The sequence below is a fragment of the Phyllostomus hastatus genome, unplaced genomic scaffold (assembly GCF_019186645.2).
Source record: "Phyllostomus hastatus isolate PE091 unplaced genomic scaffold, TTU_PhHast_1.1 phas_scaffold_200, whole genome shotgun sequence".
NCBI classification, from domain to species: Eukaryota; Metazoa; Chordata; class Mammalia; order Chiroptera; family Phyllostomidae; genus Phyllostomus; species Phyllostomus hastatus.
In genome coordinates this window covers 13,222,222-13,236,485 of record NW_025334016.1, presented here as the reverse complement: position 1 = coordinate 13,236,485, position 14,264 = coordinate 13,222,222, and the positions used below count along the sequence as shown (strand labels likewise).

General features: G+C 39.1%; 1 protein-coding gene across 1 annotated transcript in view; it reads left to right on the top strand.

Annotated features, from left to right (window-relative positions):
• Positions 1 to 14,264, top strand: part of DGKK (diacylglycerol kinase kappa) — a 134,241-nt gene that overhangs the window by 105,523 nt on the left and 14,454 nt on the right. The window contains exons 14-18 of the mRNA XM_045860445.1: positions 6,803 to 6,902; positions 7,854 to 8,073; positions 9,613 to 9,717; positions 10,177 to 10,267; positions 11,984 to 12,091. Coding sequence (XP_045716401.1) covers positions 6,803 to 6,902; positions 7,854 to 8,073; positions 9,613 to 9,717; positions 10,177 to 10,267; positions 11,984 to 12,091 — 624 coding nt within the window. The remainder of the gene's footprint in view (positions 1 to 6,802; positions 6,903 to 7,853; positions 8,074 to 9,612; positions 9,718 to 10,176; positions 10,268 to 11,983; positions 12,092 to 14,264) is intronic.

Below are 14,264 nucleotides of genomic sequence, written 5' to 3'. Positions count from 1 at the left end.
GAAAACAAAGGAAGTCAGCCAAAATTAGGAGAAAAAGAAACATGTCCCAAATGAAAGAACACGACAAAATTGCAGAGAAAGAACTAAATGAAATAGAGATAAGCAATCTACTAGATGCTGAGTTCAAAACTCTGTTGTAAGGATGCTCAATGAACTTAGGGGGAGAATAGAAAAACTCAATGAGAACTTATGGGAAACATTCAAAAAGAGATAGGAAACAAAAAAAGAACAAGTCAGAAAAAAATAATACAATAACTGAAATGAAAAACATATTACAGAGAATCAACAGTTTATTAGATAAAGCAGAAGATCATATCAGCAATCCGGAAGATAAGGTAGTGAAAAACACCCAATTAGAATAGTGAAAAGAAAAAATAATTTATTTTTTAATATTTAATTGGTTATGCTATTACAGTTGTCCCAATTTTCCCCCTTATACCCCCCTCCACACAGCACCGCCCACTCCCTCAGGCAATCTCTACACCAATGTACATGTCCATGAGTCATGCATCTAAGTTCTTTGGCTACTCCCTTCCCTATACTGTACTTTACATCCCCCATGACTATTTTATAACCAGCAATTTTGCTTCTTATCCCCTTCACTTTTTCACTCATACCCCCAGATCCCCCTCCCCTATGGCAACCATCAAAATGTTCTCCATAGCTATGTTTCTATTTCTGTTCTGCTTGTTTGCTAAGTTTGGTTTTATATTCAAATGTTAATAGATATGTATTTATTGCCATTTTCTTGTTCATAGTTTTGATATCCTTCTTTTCCTTAAATAAATCCCTTTAACATTCCATATAATAATGGTATGGTGATGGTAAAGTCCTCTAAATTTTTCTTGTCTGGAAAGCTCTTGATCTGCCCTTTGACTTAAATGATAGCTTTGCTGCATAGAGTAGTCTTGGTTGTAGGTCCTTGCTTCTCAACACTTTGAATATTTCTTTCCAATCCCTTCTAACCTGCAAAGTTTCCTTTGAGAAATCAGCCAACAGTTTTATGGGAACTCCCCTATAGGTAACTAACTGGTTTTCTCTCGCTGCTTTTAGGATTCTCTTTTTATCTTTAACCTTTGGCATTTTAATTATGATGTGTCTTGGCGTGGTCCTCTTTGCATCCATCTTATTTGGGACTCTCTGTGCTTCCTGTACTTGCGTGTCTATTTCCTTCACCAAATTAGGGAAGTTTTCTTTCATTATTTTTTCAAATAGATTTCCAATCTCTTGCTTTTTCTCTTCTCCTTCTGGCATCCCTATGATGTAAATGTTGGTACACTTGAAGTTGTCCCAGAGGCTCCTTGCACTATCCTCATTTTTTAAAATTATTTTTAGTTCTTGCTGTTCTGATAGGTTGTTTTTTGCTTCCTTGTTTTCCAGATCATTAATTTGATTATTGGCTTCATTCATTCCACTGTTGATTCCCCATAAATTGTTCTTTATTTCAATGAGTGTATCCTTCATTTCTGACTAGATCTTTTTTTATGCTGTTGAGGTCCTCACTAAGTACCTTGATCATATTTATAACTTTAGCCCTGGCTGGTGTGGCTCATTGGATTGAGTGCCAGCCTGCAGACTGAAAGGCCACCAGTTCCATACCCAGTCAGGGCACATGCATGAGTTGTTGGACCCCAGAGGGAGCATGTGAGAGGCAACTGATCTATGTTTCTCTCACACATGTTTCTCTCCCTTTTTTCCCCTCTCCTTTCCCCTCTCTCTCTAAAAAAAATAAGTAAATAAAATCTTTAATAAGAACTTGTGTTTTGAACTCTGCATCAAATAGATTGCTTATCTCAATTTTGTTTAGTTGTTTTTTCTGGAGTTTTGATCTGTTCTTTCATTTGGGCCATGTTTCTTTGTCTCTTCATTTTGGCAGTCTCCCTGTGTTTCATTTTATGTATTAGTTAGAGCTGCCCTGACTCTCTGTTTTGGCAGCATGGCCTAATGCAGTAGGTGTCCTGTAGGGTTCAGTGGCACATCCTCCCCTATCACCCAAGCTGGGTACTTAGGATGTGCCTTTTGTGTAGCCTGAGTACACCCTACTCTTGTAGTTGAGTCTTGATTGCCATTGGCACATCAATGGGAGGGATTTACCCAAGCCAGTCAGCTGCAAGGACAGGCTGTGACTACTGACCACCAACCCCCACCTTCCTTGGAGGATCAGCTGAGCTGGGGCCCACTCCTCAGAGCAGGATTTACTTCAGCAGTGCTCTAGTGCCCACTGAGTCTACCTCTTGAACATGTCACTTGTGGAGCTGTTTGGTTTGTGGTGCTCTGAAGTGGTCTGTAGCTGTCTACTGGGTGCATAGCCTCTAGGGTTTCCTGGGAGGTACAGGCCAGCATCAGCCACTGCTCGTGTTCTGTCTTGGGCCACTTGGCATAAGCAATAAAGTGATCTGTAGATGGCTGCTATTTATGCTGGGCTTGGAGGTGTGCAAGTGTGGCCAGGATGTGAACCAAGGCCAACTTCTGCTAGTGCTGGGCCTGGGGCCACTTGGCAAGAACTATGGGAGCTCACTGATGCAGCTGCTACTTGTTTGAGAGGATTTAGAAAGATCTGAAGTGTGAGCTGAAACAAGACTTTTGTATGGAAAAGCCACGATTAACAGCTTGGGTGGGCCTATAAATTGGGTGGGTCAGAGCCTGAAGGAATCGCCAGGATGGGGCAAACAATGGGGCCAGGGTGATGGAGTCTCAGATATGGTTCCTCTTTGTGGAAGGCTCAGAAAAGGAACAATGGCCACCACCAACAGTTCTGTCTGGGAGAGAGCTGTTCCCCAGTTCTCACCCTGATGCTAACCCTTCAGTACCTCCCCATATGTCACTGGTGCCTTTCAAGCTGTTGCACCAGTGCTAGAGGTCAGAGGAAGTGAGTCTGAGTAAGTCTGTGCATGCGTCCTTTAAGAGGACTTGCTTGGAAATCCAGCAGTTTCTTCCACTGATTCAATCCACACTGGTTTTTGCAGCCAGAGTAATGGGGACTTACCTTACTGGCATTGGAAGCCTGGGCTTGGGGGCCTGATATGGAGCTGGGACCCCTTGCTCCTGAGCTATCCTTCCCATTTTTTAGCCTCCACATGTGGGCGTGGGACCAGACCTTTCCACATCTCCATGTCTCCACCCCTCCTACTAGTCTGGATAGATGTGTTATCTTCTTTAATTCCATAATTGTAGAGCTTTTATTTAGTTTGATTTATGATGGTTCTAAGTGATGGCTGATCTATAGTTTAGTTGTAATTTTGATGTGGTGTGAGAAGGCAAGGCATGTTTAACTATGCCACCATCTTAGAGAATCACAGAAAAAGTAATTTAAAAAAATTAGGATATGTAAGGAGCCTCTGGGACAACTTCAAGGGTACCATCATTTGCATCATTGGGATGCCAGAAGGAGAAGGGAAAGAGCAAAGGGTTTAGAACCTATTTGAAGAAATAATGACTGAAAACTTCCCCTGGCCTGGGGAAATAAATACAAGTCCAAGAAGCACAGATGATTCTGTGCAAACAAGAGGGTTGCAAACAAGATGAACTCCACGAAGCCCACACCAAGACACATCATAATTAAAATGCCAAATGTTAAAGATAAAGAGAGAATATTAAAAGTGGCAAGAGAAAAGCAGCTAGTCATATACAAGGGAGCTCTCATAAGACTGACAACTGATTTCTCAAGAGAAACTTTGGAGACCTGAAAAAATTGGCACAAATTCAAAGCGATAAAAATCAAGGACATACAACCAACATTGCTCTACCAAACAAAGCTATCATTTAGAATTGAAGGACAAATAAAAAGTTTCCCAGACAAGATAAAACTGAGTAAGTTCATCACCACTAAGCCAGTAGACAAAAGATGTTAACAGAACTTCTTTAAGAACAAAAGAAAAGATTAAAAATATGAGTAGAAAATATTGGAAAGAAAAAAAATCTCACTGACAAAGGCACACACATAATGAAAGAAATAAATCAACCAAAACATAAAACTAGTACAAAGGTGAAAAGGCAAAAATAGGCAGATACTGTGTAATTACAACAATAAATTAGTGAATACATAAACACACAGGAAGTAAAAAAATAATGAGAAAAACATAAATGTGGAGAAGGTGAGTAAAAATTGTAGTGATTTTGGAGTGTGTTCAAAGAAACCATCAAATTAAAAAAGACTGCTTTAAATATAGCTTGGTATACAGGCAACACATGGTAACTACAAGTCAAAAATCTGTAAGAGATATAGAGGAGCAAAAAGAAAAAGTAATCCAAACACAACACTATAGAAAGTCATGAACATATAAGAGAAGAGAGCAAGAGAATACAAAAGAACAGAGAGCTACAAAAATAATCAGAAGACAATTAATAAAATGTCAATAACTAAATACCTGTCAATGACCACTTAAATGTAAATGGAATAAATGCTCCAATAAAAAGAAATAGGTTAAGTGAATGAGTTAAAGAAAACAAGACTCATACATATGCTGCCTACTGGAGACTCACCTCAGATCAAAAGCCACACAGAGACTAACAGAAAGTGATGGAAAAATATTTTATACAAAAGGAAATAAAAAAGTTGGGGTAGGAATACTTATATCACACAAAATAGACTTTAAAGCAAGAGCTGCAATAAGAAAAAAAGGAGGGCATTTTACAATGATAAAGACATCAATCCAACAAAAGGACATGTCTCACAAATAGCTACAATATGAGACCTACAACTGTAAAATCCCTAGTTAAAAATATAGGCAGTAAACTCTTTAACATAATTTTTAGCAATATTTTTTTGGATATGTCTCCTTGGTCAAGGGAAACAAAAAATAAACACATGGGTGTTCATAAAACTAAAGAATGTTTATACAGTGAAGAAAGCCATCAACAAAAAGAAAGACAACCTACTGAATGGAAGAAGATATTTGCCAATGACACATCCAATAAGGGGTTAATATCCAAAATATGTAAGGAAGTCATACAACTTAACACACACACACACACACACACACACACACACACACACACACACACACACACACACACAACAATTTGGTTAAAGAATGGGAAGAGAACCTGAGTAGACATTTCTCCAAAGAGGACATAATGATAGCCAACAAACATATGAAAAGATGCTCAGTATATCTAATCATCAGAAAAATGCAAATTAAAATCACAATGTGATATCACCTCATACCTGAGAATGTCTATTATCAATAGATCAACAAATAACAAGTGTTGGTGAGAATGTGGAGAAAAGGGAACCCTCATGCACTTTAGGGGGGAAATGCAGATTAATGCAGCCACTATGGGAAACAGTACAGAGGTTCCTCAAAGAATTAAAAACAGAACTGCCTTATAACCAGAAATTCTACTTCTGGGGATTTATCTGAAGAAACTCAAAACACTACTTCAAAAGAACATAAGCACCCCTATGTTCATTGCAGCATTATTTACAATAGCCAAGATATGGAAGCAACCCAAGTGTCCACCTGTGGATGAATGGATTAAGAAGATGTGTACCTATATATAAGGGAATAGTATTTAGCCATGAAAAAGAATGAACTTTTGTCATGTGCAACAACATGGGTAAACCTACAGGGTATCATGCTAAATGAAATAAGTCAGACAGAAAAAGACAAATACAATATGGAAGCAACCCAAGTGTCCACCTGTGGATGAATGGATAAAGAAGATGTGGACCTATATACAATAGAATAGTATTTAGCCATGAAAAAGAATGAAATTTTGTCATGTGCAACAACATGGGTAAACCTAGAGGGTATCATGCTAAGTGAAATAAGTCAGACAAAAAAGACATACAACCATATGACTCCACTTACATGTGTAATCTAAAAAACAAAATAAATGAATAAACAAAATAGAAACAAACATAAATACAGCAAGAAAATTGATGAGTGCCAGGTGGGAGGGAGGTTGAGGGGTGGGTGAAAAAAGGGAAGGGATTAAGATGTACAAATTGCCAGTTATAAGAACAGTTATGGGATATAAACTACAGCATAGGAAATATAGTCAATAATATTGTAATAATTGTGTATGGTGTCAGATGGGTACTTAACTTATTGGGGTGACCACTGTCTATGTTATATAAATTTCTAATTACTATGTTGTACACCTGAAACTATTTAATATTGTATATCAACTTTAATTGAAAAAAATTGTTAATTTATTTTAAAAAGATAAAAAGAAGAGTTACAGATTGAAACACAATATTTCACACTGTCCAAGAGCATGGCATAGCTCACCTTAGCAGAGACACCTTGCTTTTTCTCTGACACTAGGAAAGATTTCTGTAATATTTACCACAATTGCTTTCTCCTAGCCTAAACAACACATCCTCCCCTTCTAAATATGTAGGTCATTCTTTCCTACTGGGATTCTTTGGAGGGTTAACTGTCAAGTCTACCACACTCTCCTTTGAGCAACACGTCCCACAGGGACAGCTCCTAATATCATTATGTTTATACTAATTTAGCTGGGCCCTTGAACCATAGCTGATTTGACACAGGGTAAAATTCTGACCCAAGGTGGATCAGTTGAATTGTTTTCTGGAAATTTGAAATTAGGACTAAGAAATATTAAATTCTCTTTAAATACCTGCATATTTCACTATAAATACATAAAGGAGCAGAAAAAAAAACAGAAAGGGGAGAGGGAATTGGGAGGAGAGGGAAAAGCAGAGGGAGGGGTGAGAGATCAGGAAATAGAGGAGAGAAGAAGAAGAAAGATGGAGACTAATGACATTATAGGATAGAAGAGCTCTGGATCTCATGATCCATGTCACATTGTGCCATCTATCTCATTTTTCCAGATTCCTATGTTCAGCAGTGGAAGATTTTGTGGTTGATATTGTAAAGGCCTGGAGTCAGATAAAACAGAACAATGCAGCAATAGAGTCTGTGATTTTGAAAGTAAGTTTGCATTCCTTTTGCCTTGTGCTCTTTGTGGAACCAGGTGCCTCTCATTGGGAATTGTAAAAGAAAGGCAGAGAGGAGTAGCTGGTAAGCCTCCCTGATGTGGAAAGTCCACCTCATCAAACTTCCATCTCTCACCAAATGTATAGTGGTACTATTCATGCTTATATTGAATACATGTACCATCTACCTAACTATATGCAAAGCATCTGCCCATACCTGGACACAAGTGTACAACAAGCATGTATATACACAGTTGTAAACCAGAATATGCTTCAAAATATGTACAAATACATGCTCGAAATATACCTACATTCACCTCTATAATAACAACAGCAACAATAGCTAACACATTATAACACTCTGCCAGAAACTGTTAAGCACTTTTAATGAATTAACTTATTTAATCCTCACTTTTGCCTTAGAATATAGAAACACAAAGAAGTTAGGTAACTTACTCAAGACACAAACTATGAAGTGATGTAGCTGGGAATCAAGCCATAATTAATCAACACATCCCCAAACATGCACACATAACAAAGACACATAACAAAGACAGCAGCACACACCCATGCAGGGACACATCCACATCCACAGGAGCATGCCCATAAAAATACCTGTTCAGAAATATTTATCTTTACTCAAGTTGGCCATGTCATTTTACAGGCCAGTATCCCATGAGAAAAACTTACATTAGTTCCTGCAATTGCTCAGAAACAAATGAAATATGTTTGATCCCCTAATACTCCTTGGTTATCCCATTATATCTACCCAAGTACTTCTTTGCTCAATCTTTCATCTCCCCACAGATAAATTTCTATGCTCAATGTTTCTGGCTCAATACTGTTCCTCTGCACCTCTCCCCATACCATCCCAGCTCCTTATCTCCTCATTCTGTCATCTCAAGCAGTGGTCCCTCAATGCCCTGTCTCCTTCCTTTCTATATAGAGTGACATAATGTATGATAAGCTCAGTGTCCTGATTGATGTCCTGGCTGAGGAGGCAGCAGTTGAGAAGAGCGCTATAGTATGTGAAGACAGTGGCAAGGCAGATGGAAAGCCCTTCATCCTTCAAATAGACCACATAGCCAAGTGCAAGTTGGAGCTGGCTACAAAAGCCAAGAATCTCCAGAAATCCTTGAAACTCATAATATTCCAAGTTGAGCAAGGTAAGAGTCCAGGGTTGTGGCAATTGAGGTAGGGGAAAGAGAAGGTTCCAGTGGGTGGTTTACTGGTCTCTCTTTTTCTAGATTTTCTATTTGGCTCCCCTACCAAAACTTGACTAGATTCTGCATTCACATAGCATCCAAACTTAGTCTTCAGACTGCTGATTTGAAAAGTGTCAGTCTTAATAAACTGCCCCTTTGGCTCCTCCTACCTCCCAGGCACTCAACTCTTGCTACTCATTTATTTTTGGAACTAACACTCATTCTAAACAATTGCAGCTGTTCAAAGTTCTGTGAATTTCCACCACCAGCCATGAGATTTTTTCCACCTGTGTCTGTTTCCACCCAACCACCAAGCCTGTGACTATTTTAGAAGGAAAATAATATTCATCTCTTCATGTCTTGCACAGTATCAATGAGGCACAAGGGCCCTGAGAGTGGTTCTAGCAGCTCTGAAACTGATTGCTGTCTCCTAAACTCATGACAAGTTGCAAGCTTTCAAGTCAGTATGAAAACTCTTTCAACTCCTCCAACTTAACATTTTTATTCCCACTTCTTCCTCACAATGCTTCTTTTAAAAGTAGATCCAAAATGGTATAAGACAAAATGTGTTCTACCTGAGCTATTAAACTTGAGCACAAGTCCACATAGCAAGGAAGTACCTTTGACTTTTAGCCATGGTACCTTCTCCTGCCTTGGTACCTTTAGGCATGACTTCAGCCAAGTTTCCAAGAAAGACAAGAAATCTCCCTTCTGCACTGTGAAAGGATTGAATAGTCCATTTGTCTCTATTTCAGAAGTAGTTTCAAAATAGTAAGGATCAGATTAATCTGATGTTGTCATAAGCCTGTCACAACCAACCCTCAGCCTGTTCCATCAACACATAAATCAGATTTAGAAGTGCAGCATTTGACCATGGGACAGAGAAAGGCTCTGCTGCCAGTCTAGGGATTGAACCTGTGAGCTTTGGCACAGACTGAGCACCTGAGCTATACAATATATAGGCTGGTGAAAGGAAGGAAACTTCTCAAATATTCTGGATATGAGTGATACATTTGAGTGAAAGAATCACTTGCTCCTAGAGGCTTAAGTTTGGAACAAAAATCATGTGAGCGAATGAATTAAAAAAGAGGTAAGAATGGAGGTAGAAGAGCAGAGGGTTTCCCTCCCTGTCCAGGCCCCTTCCCTCCACTGGCCCTCATCTTCTACTCACAATGGCATTTTCTGGATGACAGAAAAAGAGTAACCAGTAGAACAGAGAAAGCTCAGGCATGGATATAAAGAGATATAGTGACAACACTGTAAGAAAGCTGAGACTACAAACAGCATCATAGAGGAGAGGTGATAGTCAAATGAGAGTCTCTGTTATATAACCACACACTGACTGGCATTAACTAAATAAAAGAGATTTAGTTAATCTCCTTTATGGAAAAATGTCTGGTAAATGTTACCAATCCTCCCCCCACCCATCCTTTTTTCCCCTTCCTTTCCTTTCCCCTCCCTTCCCTTCCCTCCCTCCTCACTTTCACTTTTTCTCTATAGTTTTGGATGAACAGAGCCGACAGGCAATATCAGTTAAGAACTTTACTTCAACTTTCTTCCCTGAAGTAAACTCAGAAGATATTAACCAGATGAGCCCAAGATACCGTAAGGATCTTTTTTTTCTTCTTCTCTTATTTCACCCTTAATCACTGTCTTCTTGAGCCCGGAAGATAAAAGTATGTTCAAGCATCTTCCTTTAGCCATAATCCTACTCTTCAGTGGATATCCCTCCCTCTCTCTCCCAGAAGACGCACACTGTAAGATCCCATGCCAATGTCCAGAAGTAATGACACCATTAGGTGCTTTGAAAGGCTGGCCTGATGAAACCCAAGATTTGAGGCTGTTTTCATTACCAGCAAGCAAGCAACTTGGCCTCACTATCCTCTCAGTGGAAGCCCCTGTCCACCCAATATGAACCCTCTTTGGAAAGTGAACTCTGAATGTCACTTAAGAGAAAGTCATTGAGCTTGACCCTACTCCCACAGAGAAAATAGGGTGAGATAAATACAATCACAGGAATTTCTTGTTTGCATCTGACACCAAGGTGATGTCTTTTCTGTCTAGGTTCTTGTTGTGGTACTTCTATTCCTTCTCTCAAAAGTGAAGACCTAGATAACCTTAATTTGGAGCACTTACATTTTACACCTGAAACTATGTAAGTATTTAGCTCTATGACCTTTTTATGGCTCTCCTTTCACTGGTTAAGAGCATAGTCTAAGGCAGGGGTTTCAAACTCATTTTCACCGGGGACCACATCAGCCTCACAGTTGCCTTCAAAGGGTCAAAATAATTTTAGGATTATATACATGTAACTACTCCTTAACTGTTAAGGATTTGAAATTACATTCAGGCTTTGAAGGCAACTGCAAGGCTGATGTGGCCCCTGGTGAAAATGAGCTTGACACCCCTGGTCTAAGGATACCCATAATCAAATCCGATTGTACTTTATTAGTTGTGAGATCTTACACAACCAATCTGAGCCTCAGTTTCCTTATGTATAAAATGGAGATAATTGTAGAACCTTCCACATAGGTTTGTTGTATTTATTGAGTTTATATATGCAAAGTACTTGCACTGAGCAGTGCTTGGCACCCATAGTTAAATGTGTATGTGTTGATATGTATTATTGTTATCAGCATTATAAACAATAATTGTTACTTGTTGTTCTTTCAAAGGACTTATTTTTCCATTGTTGTCTTTAACAGTAAATGATTGGAGGTACTAAAAAATAAATGAGCATTTAGGGGACTAGTTAATAAATCTAAAGATATCTGTCTCACTAGCCCTACTGGCTTAAAATATTCCCAGTAGCCAAGTTCTGCTTCATTTACTCATTTTGAGTTCCATTAAGAAGATCAGTTGAACATCAGTTAGAGAGTCCCCAAATTATAGACCGTGGTTGATGAAGGTAAATCTCATGTAAGAGATGTAAGGTCAGTTAAAGAATTAATTTTTAAAAAATATCTATAATTGAGTAGCTACATTGTATCCATTTTCAGTTCCCCAGAAGAAGGATGCAGCAAGCAATTATTGAAGTTTTCTGCAGTTTTCCATTTATTCTTATCTCCAGCCTCTACTCCCTCTACTTCATCATTGGTTTAAGGTCATGTCTGAGGTTTCATAGACCTACCTAATAAGTTTTGATCAATGGTGTGCTGGCAAACATTTAACAACCAACTCTCTGGGGTGGAGGAAGTACTGATTTATTCCCTGGAGTAAACCCTTCCACTATGGCCTATTTCAAGCTGCTGATATAATGCCATTGAATGCAGAGTTGGGAAGTGATAGGCATAATCAGCTGACATGAGCTGGTCCAAACTGGCTCCAGCACACTATTGGTTTTTGTGTCACCTGAGATGGATATAGAGGAATAAAAAACCTGCCTGGTATATATATCCTCTTTTATTACTCTTTTCTCCCAAATGTGTGGTCACTTTGCTCTTTGATGTGAAAGCACTACAAAGGAGTTCAGATATTTCTGAAAACAGTACAGCAGACTTCACTCTCCTACATTTTTATCTGAGATACTCAAAAGTTCTTTATGGGAATAAATCAGTGACTCTGTTTTTTTTTTATCATATGTGGAAAAATATTGGCCATTCCTATCTGAGCCACCAAAGATGACTTCTTTATTATGAGTTACAATCCCAGTGAATCCTCCCTAAAAGCTTGGTGCCCTCTCTTACAGCTCACAAAGCTAATTGTTAACCCAATAGAACATCTACATATGCATCTCAAAAACATTAAGGCTTATGTCCAATGTAGAAGAGGCCTTTCATCAGTGGTTTTTTTATTGTGCATATGAAGCCCAATAGTAATGCCACTTTTTTGCACCAATGTCTGTCCTCCTCTTCCCTTTGCCTAATTTCAGTCGTTTCAAAGAAAAGTGTGTCATGAACAACTATTTTGGAATTGGACTGGATGCTAAAATTTCTCTGGAATTCAACACCAGAAGAGATGAACACCCAGGACAATACAAGTAAGGAAAAGAAACTCCCCTTTCTACATGAAACAGACAACCACCATTCATACATATGTATATTCGTATATCCCCTACCTCTCAGACAAGCAACAGAAAGAAGTTCTTTGGAAGCAAAATACATTAGTCCCTAGGTTATCCTATTAGGACAGCTTGCCCCAAATGTTGACCTGGTCTGTTATGACTCCACATTGGCATCCTGAACTTGCGCTGCCTTCATAGTCTAAACCTGTGGGTTGCTGTGTCAACATGGCTAACACTGTTATTAAAAACAGATTATACTGACTCAGTGAACAAAATGCCTATCTTTGTCCTGTCTGTGAGAACTTGACAAGGTCCTAATAGTGGCTTCAGGTCTATTTTTTCTTGGCAGGGCTGCAAAGTATCAACCAGCTACTTCTTATTATTCCTAATCTGGTTCCCTTGGATCAACTGACTTTTATCCCATCCATTGTTGGCCCACTTTGCACCTTTTGGTACTTGTGTACCACAGGAATACCTTAACACAGCCTCAGAGTTCTTGTGGTAAATTGAAACCACACCCCCACTACCACTACCCCTGCCACCAGCCGCCAGAACCTTTCTCAGAGTAGGCCGTAGCTGAGGAATAAATGCCTTATCAGATATGAGGTTTGTAAATACTCTTTCCAAGTTACTCATCCTTTTTATTGTTGCTTGTTTTTTCATTTTCTAAATGTTATCATTTGAAATACAAAAGTTTTGAATTTTAATGAGATCCAATTGATCATTTTTTTTCTTTTATAAACCATGCCTTTGATGCAATATCTAAGAAATCTTGGCTTAACCCAAAGTCTTAAAAATTTGCTCCTGCCCTGGCTGCGTGGCTCACTTGGGTAGAACATTGCCCCATGCACCAAAAGGTTGTGGTTTGATCCCTGGTCAGGGAACCTAAGTTGCAGGTTCGATCCCCAGTTGGGGCATGTATGGGAAGCAACCAATCAATGTCTCTTTCTCTCTCTCTCTTTCTCTCTCTCTCTTTCCCCTCCCTCCCCCTCTCTCTCTATTTCTCTCCTTCTCTCCCTCCCTCCCTCCTCTTCCTCTCTCTCTAAAAAAATCAATAAACATATTCTTAGGTGATGATTTTTTTTAAATTTTATCCCAAGTTTTTAAATTTTTTTTCTTGTTTTAGGTCTTAAATTTAAGTCTATAGCCTGCTTTGAGTTAATTTTTGTGTATGGTATGAGGTAAGGGTCTAAGTTCATCTTTTGGCACATGTATATCCAATTACAACAGCACCATTTTTTAAAGCTGTTCTTTCCTCCAATGAGTGGTGTTGGCACATTTGTCAGCAATCAAAAGACCCATAAATGTGAGGCGACTTTTCTAGATTCTCAAGTCTATTCCATTGATCTATGTGTTTATCCTATGCAATACCACACTAACTTGGTAAGTACAGCTTTATAGTTAGTTTTGAAATTGAGAGATGAAAGTCCTCCAAGTTTGTTCTTTTTCAGAATTGTCCTAGTTGTTCTAGGTATTGTGCATTTCTATATAACAAAACTATTTTTATCAATAAGAAAACTAAAATGCCTAGGTCCCACATTTGCATGCAGATAAACCAGGAGGAACACCTGGGGAGCAAGACAGACCACACAACCCAGGGTTCCAGTGCAGGGAAATAAAGCCTCAAAACTTCTGACTGTAAAAACATGTGGGGATTGCAGCAGTGGGAGAAACTCCCAGCATCACAAGGGAGTTCACTGGAGAAACCCACAGGGTCCCACCCACCCTAGAATCAGCAAGATTCCAATTTGCTTGTGGGTGGTGGAGGAACTGACTGAAAGCCAGCCAAGAGCTGAGTAAGTGGCATTGTTCCCTCTCTGACCCCTCCCCCACATATAGCACCACAACACAGCAATGTGGGTTGCCTTGCCCTGGCGAATACCTAAGGTCCCCCACCTTACTGCATAACAGATGTGCCAAGACAAAAAAATACAGTCCAAATGAAAGAACAGATCAAAGCTCCAAAAGTAGAACTAAGCAATGAAAACATAGCCAATCTATCAGATGCAGAGCTCAAAACACTGGTAATCGGGATGCTCACAGAAATGGTTGAGTATGGTCACAAAATATAGGAAGAAGTGAAGGCTATGCAAAGAGAAATAAAGGAAAAAGCACAGGGAACCAACAGTGATGGGAAGGAAATCAGGAC